This window comes from Aulonocara stuartgranti (assembly GCF_965226115.1).
Source record: "Aulonocara stuartgranti genome assembly, chromosome: 4".
NCBI lineage: Eukaryota > Metazoa > Chordata > Actinopteri > Cichliformes > Cichlidae > Aulonocara > Aulonocara stuartgranti.
This window is the reverse complement of record NC_138942.1, coordinates 22994003-23010705: the sequence shown is the minus strand read 5'-3', so window position 1 is coordinate 23010705 and position 16703 is coordinate 22994003. Positions and strand designations below refer to the sequence as shown.

The 16703-nt window shown below is 40.5% G+C and overlaps 1 protein-coding gene across 1 annotated transcript; it reads right to left on the bottom strand.

Moving 5' to 3' along the window:
- Positions 1-920: 920 nt before the first annotated feature.
- nubp1 (nucleotide binding protein 1 (MinD homolog, E. coli)) lies at positions 921-15609 on the bottom strand. Its single transcript, XM_082531127.1, has 10 exons — positions 15513-15609; positions 9402-9506; positions 9151-9284; positions 6257-6325; positions 6110-6142; positions 5921-6011; positions 5679-5833; positions 2971-3081; positions 1910-2096; positions 921-1292 (listed from the first exon to the last, which is right to left on the bottom strand). Exons 1-10 carry the CDS (start codon positions 15541-15543, stop codon positions 1240-1242), a joined length of 969 nt encoding a protein of 322 aa, XP_082387253.1. The 5' UTR covers positions 15544-15609; the 3' UTR covers positions 921-1239.
- Between the last annotated feature and the right edge of the window lie 1094 nt (positions 15610-16703).

Sequence of the window (16703 nt, the reverse complement as noted above, 5' to 3'; positions counted from 1 at the left end):
TGTTCTGTACCTTTAAGCAGCCCCTGCACCGTCATCTGTAAATTAGTAATGCACACATATTGTTAAAATTGCACTCTCTCTTCAGAAATGCAAGAAAATGATTTGAAATCAGCATATTAAAAAGTAACAACGATGTGCTTTACTACTTTTTTTTCCAGCTTTTAATTTGTTTTCAGCAAATTCGGGTATAATTTCAATTATGTTTTCAGAACCTACCTGTACTTCTTTATACTTCAAAAACAGGAAGTATTTGGAGGGGATAATATAAACAATCTGCTCATTTGAAATGCAGAAGCACCGATATTAATGACGAACTAAAATCCAAGTTACTTTTTTTCTTTGTTGGCAGCTTTATCTGCACTTTGATCACAGTAACCTGATGCCATAAAGAGTTTAAACACAACAAAAAAACAAAACAAATTGCTGACCTCCTCTTAACACAAACATTACCACACCAGCTCAGGCACTGTGGAATATTCTTATATTCCTTTTCATCTACTGAGGGGATTGACATAATGTACACAAAAGCACCTGAAGCAAATGTAGGAAAAAAATGGATCCTACAAACGGTATTGTCAGTACAGGCAAAGAGTTTTCTGCTGCATATTTTTCCTTTTTGCCACTGAGCTTCATTCATTGCACCAAAACTGATAAAAAACCCATGCAAACGCCAAAAATTGACATCTTGCATGGCCGGGCCTTTACTACCATTAACAGTTTTACTACCGTTCGTCTAACCTGCAGCTGGCAAACAGCCCACGACAAATGTGCTGGTAGTTAAAACTACAGTGCTCAAAGTGATATTGCTTTCCTTCAAAACAAACAAAGAAACACACATTTGTAAATCATTGTAAACCCTGACAGCCTCATAAAGATCATTCCATAATGAGTGCATTCATATTCAAAACGGGCACAGGTGCTTATTTGGATGATGACTTTATTTGTTTTATGAAATGGGAAGTAATTTCAGTTTCTACAGACTCTTATTATGTATTCATTTCATTTACTCTCAGTAGTTCTTCAGGAAATACTGCTCTGGCACGGCAGCATCTGATCAATGCATGAAATCTATCACTGAAAACAAAGAATGATAAGATTTCTCTGACTGTCAAACAGAAATGCTGCGATTCTGATATGTACGAGCTCTTGTGCTCTTCGTGTGCCTCGTATTCGGTGCCCGTCTGCCGTCATGTGATCAGCCACGGTGTTCTGCTCCTGTATGGATGCCATCTGATGTGGTCAGATTGTGCTTTGCTCCTCTGTTACCCTGTTGGAGCAGTAATCCTGGATGGCTTTGGGGGGAAAGAGAAAGAGGAGAGAAGAGAATGATGATGATAAAGGAGATTTGATGAGATTTGATGAAATGTGCGTCAACTGATGGTTTCAGTTAGCAGTGAATCAGCTGCTACGCAAACCACATTAGACTCCACAAACTTGATCTCATGCTTTAAGCATAATTGAATTTCGATACAACTCCTACTGTTCCTCTTTTGATTGGCTGCTTCCCATTTATACAGCGACCGCTTCCTCTTTCATTGTTTAATCAGGAATTGAGCCGTCAGCTAAATGATCCAGTCATCAAAACCGGCGGGGGTCTTCACTGGAAGGAGGAATATGCCTGACAGCGCATCTAACTTCCTTCTTAAGAAAAATGAAAAACTATGACGTATGAGGTGCCAAAGGGTTTGTTTATGATGTGCAAATAAAGGGGTGGGAGTCATAAAATGCACTTCTCAAAACCTCTATTCTATTTGCAGGATTGCCAGCTGATGGTCAGAAGGGGATTTCCAGGCAAGTCCAGCTGACCTTGACGGCTACACTTAAGTCACACAAGATTTGTTTTGGCCTTTTATGGTTACTGATTGTACGATGCTCATTTGTGTGGGTGTCTTTCTAAAAACAAACTCACTTTTCACAATTTTCTGGTAGGCTTCCGCAGCGGGGGAGTCGGGCACCTCGCTCAGGAAAGACCTGCCCTCGTCACAGCTCCGTGCTATCCTGGGATCTAGAGGCACCTTTCCTAAGAGGGGTAGTTTGAGGTCTGCACACATTTTCTCAGCTCCCCCGGTTGAGGGAGGGAAGATCTGTGACGTATTCTACAAGGAAGAGTTTAAAGAAAAAAATATGCCTATATCAGCTAGGTACTTTCTTAATCTACACACGAGGAATTTGGGATTGATTAACTGTGTAAACACAACATTTTTCCACTGGGAATTCTAGCTCGAAGCTCAGGCCGTAACCCGGAAAACTAAAACACGCTGCACAGAGAGAGATCAGATTTAAAAGGGTTGCTTAAATGGCATCTCCCACTCACCCACATTTTCTTTAAAGTGTGGTGATTTCACTGTTTAGTGATAGGACAGGACATTGTGGTCCTGTTATATCATCTCCCCTCCCAAAAATAAAATGTCAGATGTTGAATAGAAAGGAAACGGCATAAGGCCCTCCCTTAAAGGGATGTAAGAGCCTCAGGAAATTACATCTAAAAGGAAAAAAACACAAGACATAAAAATGTAGAGAAACAGAACTTTGTTGATTTGATTTTGTGCAAGGTGAGCTTGCTTGTGGTTGTGAAAATGAGTGCACTGTATCCTGCTCAGTGTATCTGCAGTATATCTGCACAGGATAGCAGACGAAGCCTCCTCACAACCTGGTTTTTTTTGTAATGAGCTAAAATAGCACAGATGCGAGCACATATTTCAGACCTCTTTGCTTCGTTCCTCTTTTCTGTGTGCTCCACTTCTTTACTTACCAGAACTAATCAAGCGTATGCTCGCGGTGCTTGTATACATTTCTCACCAGATTAGATTAGATTTGTAAATTTTTGTCAATGTGGTTATTGTTTTTGCTCAATTATCTTATCCAAAAAAACAAAACAAAAGACAAAAAAGATGTAAAATGAACAGAGACATGGATCTGGTGCATTTTTAGCTTATCTGTGTTTTGCACAGGTGTGTGTGTGAGAGTGACCTTGCATTTAGGGCAGACAAAGCCGCTCATGTTCTCCACCACCCCGATGATCGGCATCTTAACCTTCTGACAGAATCGGATCTCCTTTCGCACGTCCTGCAACGCTACCTCCTAGACAGACGTGGAAACAGGAACCACAGAAAGAGAAAGGCAAAAGCGAGGGCTGAAGTTTGTGTGTATGTGTGGGTGGAGATGGGGAGCATACGGTGGACAGGGAGGGGCACACACACACACACTAGTCTGGCTTGTTTGTTTGGTAATTCCCACCGGGTGTGTGTGGTCGGTCGTGGGTTAGTGAGATCAGGCGGAATGAGGAAGTGTGTCTGTTGCTTTCTGACTTCACCGCACTGAGCTTAATCTAAGAAGCAGGAAATTGGTGCTTCACTTCACCAAGTACAATAAGAACTTTGACACAGCTTATAGTGAGGTCTTCTTAACTGAGCACATGTAGAGTAAGCCACATTTATTGACATGGCGCTAAATGTTCGCCACACTAAGAATCATCAGCAGGAAACATGACTGACAGAACTAGTACGGCTGCTGGATCACAGTCGTTTTACTGTCTGCATGCAGGACAACATTGGGTTAACCTCCAAGTATTTGTGTGTAAATATCATGATGCCCTGCTGGCAGACATGTTGCTGCCCGTTCAGCAAAAACACCGCCCTGTGCCTATCCTGTCTGTGGCTTTATCACACCAAAATGTTGTTGTTGTTTGTTGTCTACAAACATGCCTGTAAAAAACCTGTATAACATTTTACTGTGCGATGGGCTCTCGCTTTTCTTTTTACGATGGTTTCATGATGGAACAGCATCCTCTGTTGGTTGTGGTATGCTAAAAGCATCTCAAAAGCAATTCATCTTCATTGACACTCGGCCATAGCGCCATGATTATGACCATGTGGAATTGCTTTATTGCCAACAGTAACAGCACCTGCACAGCAAATGTATTTGTCCCATATAATCCAACCTATTAAAACCTGTCATATCATATTTTTAAAACACTATTTTTGTGCATTAACGTGTGCATTCTAAGACAACCATTAGTGCGAGTGGATTCGCTGTAAAGCCCTTACTCTGGATGATCCACGGACTTGTGCATTTGCTGGTGCAAAATTCAAATTTCATCTGTGTTTACGTTTCATAGTGGGCTGAAAAAGCAGGGGTCTCAAGGACATCCTAAACATGTCAGTATACTGTAAAGCCATAAAGGGGGAGCACCACCAATTCCACAAACCAGCAGCAGCATTAGTCATAACAGAAGGCAGCTGCATACGGCAAGATGCAACGAGCTGAGTTTTTTTTTTGTGGTAAGCCAGTTGCCTACCTGTGGTTTTCAGAGTCAATACTACATGACTGAAATGACTCAACTTGTATACAGAAGTTCAGGTTGTTAAAATCATTTGGGGGGAATTTAGGGAATCACCAAGTGAAGTCCGTTGGACTGAAAGCAGACATATCTGCAGGTCAAATTTCAATTTAAGGCTGATAGCAGGTAGTTTTCATAAGTATTTGAATACATGTTTATAGATTATTCTTTTTAAAGCTGCAATTGTTAATGTAAAATAGCTGAGCTAAAACTGAGTAAGTTTTTAATAACACTGAAACCTCTGAGTGAGAGTTAGAGAGCTTTTAGGACACACAGCTTGAGCTATGCAGCTAAACGTCGGGCTGCTAAAGTTTCAGTTTCAAATGAGCTCACAGACGGTTCAGAGTTAACTGAAAGATGCTGAAGTTTAGCTGCAGGTGTGTGTGCGAGCATTAAGGGGGTATCTTGAAATATAATGACTGGAATTTCCTTGTCTGGTTGTCTTTCTAAGAACTATAACTGACAGCATATTCAAACAAAAATTAGCTTTTCATAAAGTCGGAGGTTTCTTCCTGTGAAAAAGGAGCTTATCATTCCCGTTGTCGCCAAGTGCTCACTCACATGGGGTCGTTTGATTATTGGGGTTTCTTTCAATAACATCGTTGAGATTTATAGAAATAAAACTGAACTGAATTTCCCCCAAACTGCAAATATAACGGTGTACAGAAAGAGTTGAACGCGCACGGGCAGAAATGTTGAGAGCGCAAGCAACACATTGCGAGCAAGCGCAAATGCAAAAAACTGAGCGAGAGGGGCTGTTATTGTGTGTGTGTGTGTGTGTGTGTGTGTGGATAATAGCAAACACTGAAATACATTTTCGCACGCAGCTATGAATTTTGCTGAAATTCAATGAATTACTCCTCAAAATGCAATGCAACACTTGCGCTCAATTTTTTTTTACGTGCGCTCAGAATAGTGGCACAAAAGTAACGCCATACTCTAAGCCCTGGATAGCTGAAGTTTTAGCCACGTCGCCTTTGTTATTTCCATGTTCAGCTGGGTGAAGGGGCTTTAAGCATCTGATTAGCATTAGGTTACAAATGTTTTCATGGTGGTCATCCTGGAGTTTGTGTGTCTTCATTGAGCATGACTGCCTATGTGTGAAAACAGACATGAACATGAAACCCAGCGGCTCATAACTGGACATGTATGAGGATGATTGGCTGCTCATCAGTCAAACAACATCTGAGAATGTTTTATAAAAGCAGGTGTGTACAAAGAGGGAAAACCCTAGATTGCACCACAGCAGCGTTTTCAAAGGTTATTGACTTTAAAAAGCTCCCATAGAGCACTTCATATACTAACGTAAACCTGCTCACACTAAAGCCGAGACTTGTACCTGTGGTGTGGTGATGATGATGGCTCCATCAACATGGGTGGCGCTTAGGTACTGGACGATGGACAGGTGTTCGTCAGAGGTGCCGGGTGGAGTGTCTACGATGAGGTAATCCAGTTCCCCCCAGTCCACATCCCTTAAAAACTGCTTAATGATCCCTGATTGGACACAAGCGCCACACAGGTTGTTGCTATGTGAGATCTGGAAACATGAGCATCTCACATACACACATCACATTACCGCACCATTTTTCTTGGGTCCTCTCCAGATCACAGCATCATCCGGACTACTTAGCAGGAAGCCAATAGACATGACTGCCAGGTTGTCCTCCACATACTGCAACACAACGCAGAGGCCCCTGTTTTATTATGCTTAAATAAGGAAAATAATTACAAATAAATAAATAAATAAATAAATCGTTCAAATCAGCTCACCACAGGGGACCATCCAGAGCCACTCTGGTGAACCTACACAGGAGACGACAGAAAGACAGCTCAATCTTTGTGTCCATGTGAGATTATGATTAAAATGTTGCACCAATAGATATAACAGCCGTTTCTGACAGCTGCCTACTGACTTACTTGCTCTCCCTCTAAACCCACGATCCTTGGAATGGATGGACCACAGATGTCTACATCAAGCAGGGCAATCTAAAAAAAGGAAAAAGAAAGTGGAAGCATGAAAAGTCGGCAGTCCAGTATAATGAAGGCAACTGTCTCCTGAAAGGCTACACAAGGCATTTCCTGTCTGCTTGACTGGGCAGCACATCAAAACAATGGGGCTGTATCCCAGCACTAGGAGCCATCCTAAAGCATTGCTTTATCAGCATTTTCTCTGAGGAACTGCTAAAACTTTGGGAAGTGGAATGTTTTGCGTGGGAGTGTCCAGTTGATCCCCTTACTATGGATGACATCATTGTGAATGAACCTTTGTACTCCAGTGGTTTATGGGTAACAGTCAAAGATAAAAACTCCTGCTAAGTCTAACATGAGATTTTCTTTCAACTAAGAAATAATGATTTACGCAAACTACACTAAGTTTTCATATGTCAAATTCACCTATATTCAGCCTAAGAAACAACTTTATGTAATACAGTGGTCCCTCGCTATAACACGATCCCTTTACCTTTCGCAGCCTCGCTGTTTCGCAGATTTGCTTTGTGCAATTTTGCATGCTTCTCCCCCCAGCGAATTATGTTCTGTGTCCTGATTGGCTGTAGCCATTGTCACTCAATCTCATGCCGTGTCTCTTCTACAGTACAGAATGCGTTCAGCTTGTCAAATTTACATAAATCTTTGATCGCTAGCAGTGTGACTCTGAAGTGCTGCACTGTATGTAAGTTTTCTCCCCAACAAACACAACAGTGTCGACGAAACGTTTTGCACCGTCAAAGGCAACCGCGGGTGCCTTTGGTTTCATTCTATAATACTGAAGTTAGCTCTCTACCGAGGTTTCAAAGTGTTTAAACAAGAGAGAAAAGTGTGAAAATCATGCCATCAAGTACATTCAGGTCTGACGAGCAGGTTTTTGGTTTGATCATTAATTCTGGCGAACTGCACAGATATTGCAAATTCATCAAAGTATTTTAAGCCGTTGCATAACGTTGCCGTTGCATAATCACAACCTGTTGTTAACAGGTTGTGATTATGTGATTAACATTGTATAATACTATCGGAAAAAAGTGAAATGAAAAACAGCAGCTGAGCAAAATTTTGACACAAGTTCTTTTATCAGCCTGGGACTGAGAGCTGTCCTGCTCATGTCAACAATCGAGTGTCAAGTTCGCTGCTTACAGTAAACATACATGTAGCACTCACTCTGCAACTGATGCAAGACAAATAAAAACATTAATTTGATTAACATTAATTAAACACTGTTGCCCTGTTCAACTTGAAACTGTGAAAGCTACACAAGAAACTGGCGTATAAAGAGAGATATCTCACAGAAAAACTGCAGGAGACATAGACTAATAACCTGAGGCATCTAACTCCATCCTACTGGTTAATATAATCTATCATTGTTTTGAATGGAACTAATAAATTTCTTCCTTGATTAAGCTGTGGCTTCTTTTAGAGTGATAGCACTGTGTTCCTTGTTATCGCTGGGTTTCAATGATCGATTTTCCAATTCAAATCAATTTTAGCTTGAATAAAGCGATATTGATTTAAACCCTGAATTGATTTTTAAATATAAATGTATTTTGCCAGAAATGCCAGAATCTCAGGTTAAAGCTAAAACAGCAAATACGAGCAGGTAAACAGATTCCACACAAAGCTCCACACAGTGAGTTGTCGGCTTTCTCACCCGACAGCACGGACACGCCGTCGGTGCTGATAGCTCACAGCTCACTGATTATACAGTTGCAGGTTTTGTCTCTCTCAGACCAAAATTCACTGAAGCAGCAACAAAAGAAGATCCTTCTTACTATTGCTGTTTTTCTTCCACCACGATAAAAATCACACTTCCCGCACAGCTCTTTCTCTCTCTCAGTGTACTTCAAGAACAGTTTCCCATCTCAAATATCCGTTTTCTGCATTATTTGCTTGCTTATTACGCAAAAAGTGTACCGTTGTGTACAGCGTGTCAGCGACAAGAAAGCCTAATTTCTTCTGTTCAATACCGAAGAAATTTAAACTTTTTAAAATTATACCAAATTGCAAAATGTTTAGCTGTGTCTCTAATAAAACCTCTGTAACTTTGCTCTGCTTCACTTCAGCAGCATCAGGTAATATTCATATGTTGATTCATGTTTTTTTCAGCTTATTATCTATTACAGAATATTTTAAATGTTTTTAAATTAATTTAATCATCTGCTATAAAAATCCAGGCCAGGAACACCTTCATGTTTTTCTGTGCTTTATCCCCAGTTACTTTGACACAAAGGAATCTGCTGTGATGCTCACACCTCTGATGAAGTCTCACAAAAGTCAATACTGATAAATGATCAGAATTAAAATATTTCTGACTGTCTGAGGCAAAATTTCCCAGATTCAAATCGAATCGGGACCCTGTGAATCCGAATCAAACCTATTATAGAAATCAGTGACGACCCACAGCCATGTTCCTTGTGTAACACAATTTACTTTCAGAATTCAAATATATTGTTACTCTATGTCTGCAGTGACCTCTAGTAGTCAGTGTATTTTAATGTTTTATATGAGAGCATCAGGATTTACACACACTAGCTACTTTGGACACCACTTGTTAATGCAAATGTGTAAATATAATAGCCAATCACACGGCAGCATTTAGTCAATGCAACCTGCTGAATTTCAAACAAGCGGCAGTTCTCTGAGTGAAAATGCTTGTTGAGGTCAGAGGTAGAAGGAGAACCGACCGACCAAGCTAACAGGAAGGGAACAGTAACAAAAATAACCACTCATTAACCACTCGTTGTGGGTGGCTGTAGCTCAGGTGGTAGAAATCATCTCAAACTCGATTCTTGAACATGACAATTACTGATATTCTGTATTACCTCCTTTGTGGTGTCACTTGCCAGAGCGTGAGCCAAGTGAGCGCTAAAGGTGCTCTTCCCCACACCTCCTTTTCCAGACAACACGAGGATCTTGTGTTTGACTGTTGACAGCTTCTCTCCTATCTCTGCTATAGCTGCAGACACACGGGAACGAGATGTTTTAAGCTCTTAACTAATCCCCTAATGTATCTGCTGAAGCCCAAATATGTATCAAAATATTAAAGTGATGAGATAATAGCACACAGTCTTACCAGGGTCAGGGGCTTTTGTGGCTCCAGAGGCACAGAGTTTCTGGTTGGGACAGCCCTGGCATGGTGCAGACTTGCCAGCTTGCTCACTTGTTGTACCCGGACAGTCTAACAAGGATAAAACAGAATCCAGTCATCAAGATCTGAGCACCTTAAAGAGACCTAAATATCCTAGATCTGCTTCGAGTGGTTGTCGTTAAAATAAAATGTGGTTGAACAAAATATCTAGAATCTCTGCAAAGTCTGATTGGCGCTTGACTGTCTTTAATATTCAGGTGAGAAATTGGTTCAGATGTTCAGGAACAATGCAGGAACCACTAAGGGTCAAGCCTGCCGTAAAGTGGAAACTGCTAAAACACCAGCATCACTACAGGGAGTGCAGAATTATTAGGCAAGTTGTATTTTTGAGGAATAATTCTATTATTGAACAACAACCATGTTCTCAGTGAACCCAAAAAACTCATTAATATCAAAGCTGAATGTTTTTGGAAGGAGTTTTTAGTTTGTTTTTAGTTTTAGCTATTTTAGGGGGATATCTGTGTGTGCAGGTGACTATTACTGTGCATAATTATTAGGCAACTTAACAAAAAACAAATATATACCCATTTCAATTATTTATTTTTACCAGTAAAACCAGTATAACATCTCCACATTCACAAATATACATTTCTGACATTCAAAAACAAAACAAAAACAAATCAGCGACCAATATAGCCACCTTTCTTTGCAAGGACACTCAAAAGCCTGCCATCCATGGATTCTGTCAGTGTTTTGATCTGTTCACCATCAACATTGCGTGCAGCAGCAACCACAGCCTCCCAGACACTGTTCAGAGAGGTGTACTGTTGTCCCTCCTTGTAAATCTCACATTTGATGATGGACCACAGGTTTTCAATGGGGTTCAGATCAGGTGAACAAGGAGGCCATGTCATTAGTTTTTCTTCTTTTATACCCTTTCTTGCCAGCCACGCTGTGGAGTACTTGGACGCGTGTGATGGAGCATTGTCCTGCATGAAAATCATGTTTTTCTTGAAGGATGCAGACTTCTTCCTGTACCACTGCTTGAAGAAGGTGTCTTCCAGAAACTGGCAGTAGCATCCTCAACCCGAAAAGGCCCCACAAGCTCATCTTTGATGATACCAGCCCAAACCAGTACTCCACCTCCACCTTGCTGGCGTCTGAGTCGGACTGGAGCTCTCTGCCCTTTACCAATCCAGCCACGGGCCCATCCATCTGGCCCATCAAGACTCACTCTCATTTCATCAGTCCATAAAACCTTAGAAAAACCAGTCTTGAGATATTTCTTGGCCCAGTCTTGACGTTTCAGCTTGTGTGTCTTGTTCAGTGGTGGTCGTCTTTCAGCCTTTCTTACCTTGGCCATGTCTCTGAGTATTGCACACCTTGTGCTTTTGGGCACTCCAGTGATGTTGCAGCTCTGAAATATGGCCAAACTGGTGGCAAGTGGCATCTTGGCAGCTGCACGCTTGACTTTTCTCAGTTCATGGGCAGTTATTTTGCGCCTTGGTTTTTCCACACGCTTCTTGCGACCCTGTTGACTATTTTGAATGAAACGCTTGATTGTTCGATGATCACGCTTCAGAAGCTTTGCAATTTTGAGACTGCTGCATCCCTCTGCAAGATATCTCACTATTTTTGACTTTTCAGAGCCTGTCAAGTCCTTCTTTTGACCCATTTTGCCAAAGGAAAGGACGTTGCCTAATAATTATGCACACCTGATATAGGGTGTTGATGTCATTAGACCACACCCCTTCTCATTACAGAGATGCACATCACCTAATATGCTTAATTGGTAGTAGGCTTTCGAGCCTATACAGCTTGGAGTAAGACAACATGCCTGAAGAGAATGATGTGGACAAAATACTCATTTGCCTAATAATTCTGCACTCCCTGTATTCACAGTAAAGCGAGTTTTAATGTGAGGATGCCAACTAAGAAAGAAGTCCCTGCTCCAAAATCCACACCTTCAAACTTGACTGAAATTTATGAAGCGGACAAAATTATGAAGGAGGAGGATTACCTCCCAAGTCTTCAACTTCACCTTACATCAGCAGCTAATCTGGTAGCAGTTGGATGTTCTAACAGGAAAATTAAGCCAAACACACAAACTGGTTTTGGAATGGATAAAGCAGACTAATATTAAGTCTTCCCGAAGCCCCAACCTCAACCCTACTGAAAATTACTACTTTACAGTTTTTCCTCAGTTGCTTTGGTGCATTTCTCACAACAGAATTAAACTTTGCACCATAGTTAGTTCAACCTTCACAACATGTAGTCGTTTTGGCACAACCTTGTGGCGGCTTCATGTTCATTGCCAAATGCCTTTGGACATGAAGCAGTTGAGTAAGTACAAATATCTAAAGAATGGTCACTTTTGACTTGCTATTCATCACTATCTCCCTGCTTTTATCATGAATGTCACAATTATTTATACTTGTACCGGTTGAATAGTCATTGTCCTTACAACTAATAGTCTTCATTTCATTGCTTGTGTCAGTGCACTCAAAATTGTTGAACATCTTGTCAAACAATTTGTACACCCATTTTGAAAACCCTATTTTTAAGGAGTTTCCATGAACATCTCCATAAATTACTTTTCTCAGGTGAACCTTATCTCACACTAATGAAAATTGGTGTGTGTTACTCTTACTTGCAACCAATGAAAAGCCTCTTCTACCCAGTCACAGGTGAATCGCGTTATAGTAACCCCTACTCTACAAGTGTGTGTGTGTGTGTGTGTGTGTGTGTGTGTGTGTGTGTGTGTGTGTGTGTGTGTGTGTGTATGTATATATATATATATATATATATATATATATATATATAAAAATAATGTAAACCAACAGACAGGATTGGCATGAGGTGCATACTGAATCTACAAAACTGCAGAACATGGAACGTCAGCCTTGTGGAAGAGGGGTGAGGATCGGTGGAGGACGAGGACAAAACCAGGTAAGAAGAGACCAACCACATAGACACGTTCCTGACTAAATCAGGGCAACACTTGTGGATCATGTGATAAACCATGGCCTCACAATGGCCGAGTCTGGTCGAAGGGTGCAGCCAAATGTTGGGAGAACTACTGTAAGTTCTATTATTCAGACATTTCGTCGGGAAAACAGGTGAGCATACTGTAATGTAGTTATTCAGCACAAACTAATTTGCTCTGCACTTTCATAGTCATACAGGAGACTTGCATTAGGACATGACCTCATAGATCTTTACATATAGACGTACTGTAACTGAAGTGCAGACTTGGCCCAGGTGTGGCATAGTGTGCTGTGGTACAATACAGTAATGCTGTAAAGAAAGGAGTTTTGAATGATAGTCCTGTAACAATTACTGTAAGCATGTTTGCGCTTATTTATGTTTTTGTTTTGTCATCTGCATCTCAAAAAGGACTGCCAGACAACCTAGAAGAGGCGGAAGAGGTCCACTTTTGACTCCGCAGCAAGAGGAAACAATTTGTGCAACGGTGGCTGCAAACAACGCTTTGAGACTGAGAGAAATACAAAGAACTGTCGTAGAAGATGACACCATCTTCGGAAATATTCAGTCAATATCAATTTCCACCATAGACAGAGTCCTCAGATGGAATGAAATGTCCATGAAGCGATTGTACAAAGTACCATTTGAACGGAACAGCGATCAAGTGAAGGAGCTCCGTCACCAGTATGTACAGGTAAAACATGTTTGCATATGTACCTCTGTTTACTGTAAAAGTTTAGGCCATGTACTGGACTTACATTTATGCATGTTACTGTAATCCTATTTACAATTCAAACTGTACAATCTGTTGTGCCAAATGCACCATTACAGACTTTTTTTATTCTCATCCTTTGTATAGCGTATCCTGGAATTGAAGCCAGGGAACACCTGCACACGTTTGTATATCTTGACGAAGCGGGATTCAATCTCGCAAAAGGCAGACGGCGTGGACGCAATCACATTGGAGAAAGAGCCACCATTGATGTCCCAGGCCAACGAGGAGGAAATATTACAATGTGTGCAGCAATCTCAGAAAATGGCATTCACACCCATATTCCTCATATTGGTGCATACAATACACAACACCTGTTGGCTTTTCTGGACGCTCTTTATAGGGACCTAATCCCACAAAATGAAAGGGATGATCCTGGTGACAATCGGACAATGTATGTAGTGGTTTGGGATAATGTTAGCTTCCATCACTCTGCTGTAGTGAGGCAGTGGTTTGCAGGATGGAGCACACGACAGGATGCTTATGGAGTTTCTTCCTCCTTACACTCCATTCCTAAATCCAATTGAGGAGTTTTTCTCTTCCTGGAGGTGGAAGGTATATGACAGGCATCCACATACCCAAATGACCCTGCTAGCAGCTATGGATGCAGCTTTAATAATGTTTAATGTTTTAATGTGTGTTAGTCCCCATAGGGAAATAGTTCCTCTGCATTTAACCCATTCACCCAGTGAAGCAGTGGGCAGCCACCAATGCAGCGCCCAGGGAGCAGTGTGTAGGGACGGTACCTTGCTCAGGGGTACCTCAGGGTAGCCGTTCAGTGGAGTTGAACCCCCGACCTTCCGATCATGGGGCCACCACTCTACCTACTGAGCTATCCCTGCCCCTTCCACAGAGCTATCCCTGTGATGACATCACAGCAGAGTCCTGCAGAGGGTGGATTTGACACTCCAGAAGATACTTTCCCCGATGCATCGATAGAACTGACATTCGCTGTGATGTTGATGCAAATATATGGGCAGACAGACGGGAGCGTCTAGAGAGCAATGATTGATATGCAGCAGTGTCTGTTTTTCAGTTTTCTTTTGTTTCATAACTACTGCAGTAAGGTTTACTGTCTAAGTGAGTTTGTGTTTGCTGTAAAATGTTTGATTTACTGTATTCCCCCAGTTGCACAATGCTGTGAACAGTTTCAATTAAATATTATCAAGAGTGCATATGAAGTGTCTTGATTTTCCTTTACAATTTATGGTTTTCAACATGCCATGCATGCTGTCCAGACTTGACATGTCATTGGGACGCACCTACAAAGAAATCCGTCACAATGAGAACATGTTCAAACTATTTGATTTTGTGACCAAAGGTGCTGGTGTAATGATTTGTAATTGTGACAGCCCTGACACTTTGATATAAGTACTTGCTTTTGATGAATATATTATCTGTTTTGATTAAGGGACTTGCTTTTGAAGCATTGACTACTTATTTTGAGCAACTGACTTTGCTTTTTGATGAAGTGACTCACTTTTGCAAGTTATCCACCATGTTTTGCAGTTTGCACTAATTGTTTTGAGAAGAGCCTTAGTAGTGTTGCAGAGATCAATTCTGTTGTGAGAAATGCACCAAAGCAACTGAGAAAAACTGTAAAAGCCAGGTCAAACAAATTTAAATGCTCTCTAGCAATCCTGCCCAGAAGAGTGGTCAAATATCCAGAAAGAACTGTTCTAGAAGATTCTTGATGGGTACCTTATTACATCTAGTTTTGCTAAGGGATCGTGTAATACAAAAAGAAAAGCTGCTCTCATGCGATGGTCCCTTAAAATCATTTATATACAGCTTAACATAACATTCAGCCAAGAGACTACTAAAATGACTTTATTAAAACTTATTCACATAATAAATTATACAACTGCGTAGAAGACTGTCATCATGACTCAGCAAAACTGGAAGACGTACTGCGATACCTATTCACATTCCCTTGTGTGGATATTATGCGCATTTTGCCCACAGCAATAAAAACAAACAAACACTTTAGTGATACATCAAACGATGTCTGATAAGCTATCTATCTAGCTATCTATCTATCGATCTAAATAAGCATCACATTCAACTTTCCGAATATCCCGAATTCAACGTGTAATAAATTCATTAAATTAAATTACAACACCTTGAAAATTAATTTATCTAAAACATCCTTATTAATGTCCTTTCAAACACAGACTCAAAGCTATTAATGTTGATAATTCCAACAGAGAGGAACAACCGCCGTGTGTTTAACAATCACCGCGACCTTACAGTTAAAAGTAAATTCCCTACATCCACACACAACTTGAACAACATGACTGAGGTATTAAAACTGAAGAAAAGTAAGTTTAAAGGCTTACGCTCTGGAGCATTTTCTGGTACGTCTGCCATGTTTGCAAAGTGTCCTTCAATTAAAGTCTTCCCCTCCAAACGTTCCGGATACGCAACGTGAAACGTCGATTCTATTCTTTTTGTACAGTTTTAAACAGTTTTATCGAGGGACTGTGACAACAGCACTCAATGTACTCAATACAGTACTGAGCACAGCAATAAATATGGAAATAAATAAATAACTCCATACATACATACATACATAAACAATAGATATATCATTTGTACCGGTCTTGTGAATACAAACACTCAGGATCGGTTTGAGGAATTTTTCCTTACATACATCAGCTTGTGAGGCTTTATTTCGAGCATGTTACAATCGTAAAGCAGCTAGATTAAAAACTAAAACAAAACAAAAACATAAGAAAGGAAAAAAGGAAAAGGATAGGACATAAGGAAATTTTAACAAGAAAACATGATACATTAAAGAAGCAGGAAGAAGCATATTCTTATTTTATCCAGTATCCTCCACTATTTATTATTAATTATGATCACTGTTACTTCCTGTTTATATCCTGTCCAAATCCCGCGAAAAGCAACAACAAGACACTGGCCACTAGAGGTCACTGTAGACATAGTATAACAATTGCAAATTCTAAAACTACTTCTGTAACCGGTCACAAGATTTTCAAAAAACCTTGAGGTCAAGGTCACTGAGATTTGAACTCGTCTAAGATTTTTAGTGAAGGCACCTCTGATATCAATCTGAAAATCCTATGGTGTGCTGTCGAATTCAAAAGACTTTCAGAAAACCTGATCTCTGACTTTGACCTTGAGGTTGAGGTCACCAGGGTTAAAACTCATCCGCGATTTTTAGTAGATACACCTGTGATATCAGTCAACTTAGGTGTCCACGCTGCCAACAGGCAGATAACAATACTGATGAAGTAAAAAGTTTCACCGTTACACAATGAAGACAACCCTATCGCTCTTAAAGATGCCACAGCTGCATCAAGGAGGAAATTAATTTGTTAAATTTTATTCACAAAGATGTTAGATTACACTAATCAGTAATAGGATAGAGTTAGATAGCCTCAGATTATTAACCAATGTCGACTGCAATTTGTCTGTGAGATAAACTTTGAGGACAATTTGTGATTGTTTGAGTAATTCTTTGTTGTAACAAAGACATTTTAGCATTTTAACAATTTATTCATTAA

Excerpts from the sequence above, each read along its gene's own strand:
- nubp1 (XM_082531127.1), bottom strand. The coding sequence starts at position 15,543 with ATGGCAGACGTACCAGAAAATGCTCCAGAGC. Across the intron at positions 6,326-9,150 it reads CAAGTGACACCACAAAGGAG|ATTGCCCTGCTTGATGTAGA; the intron begins GTAATACAGAAT and ends TCCTTTTTTTAG. Across the intron at positions 3,082-5,678 it reads TCATCATCACCACACCACAG|GAGGTAGCGTTGCAGGACGT; the intron begins GTACAAGTCTCG and ends ACGTCTGTCTAG.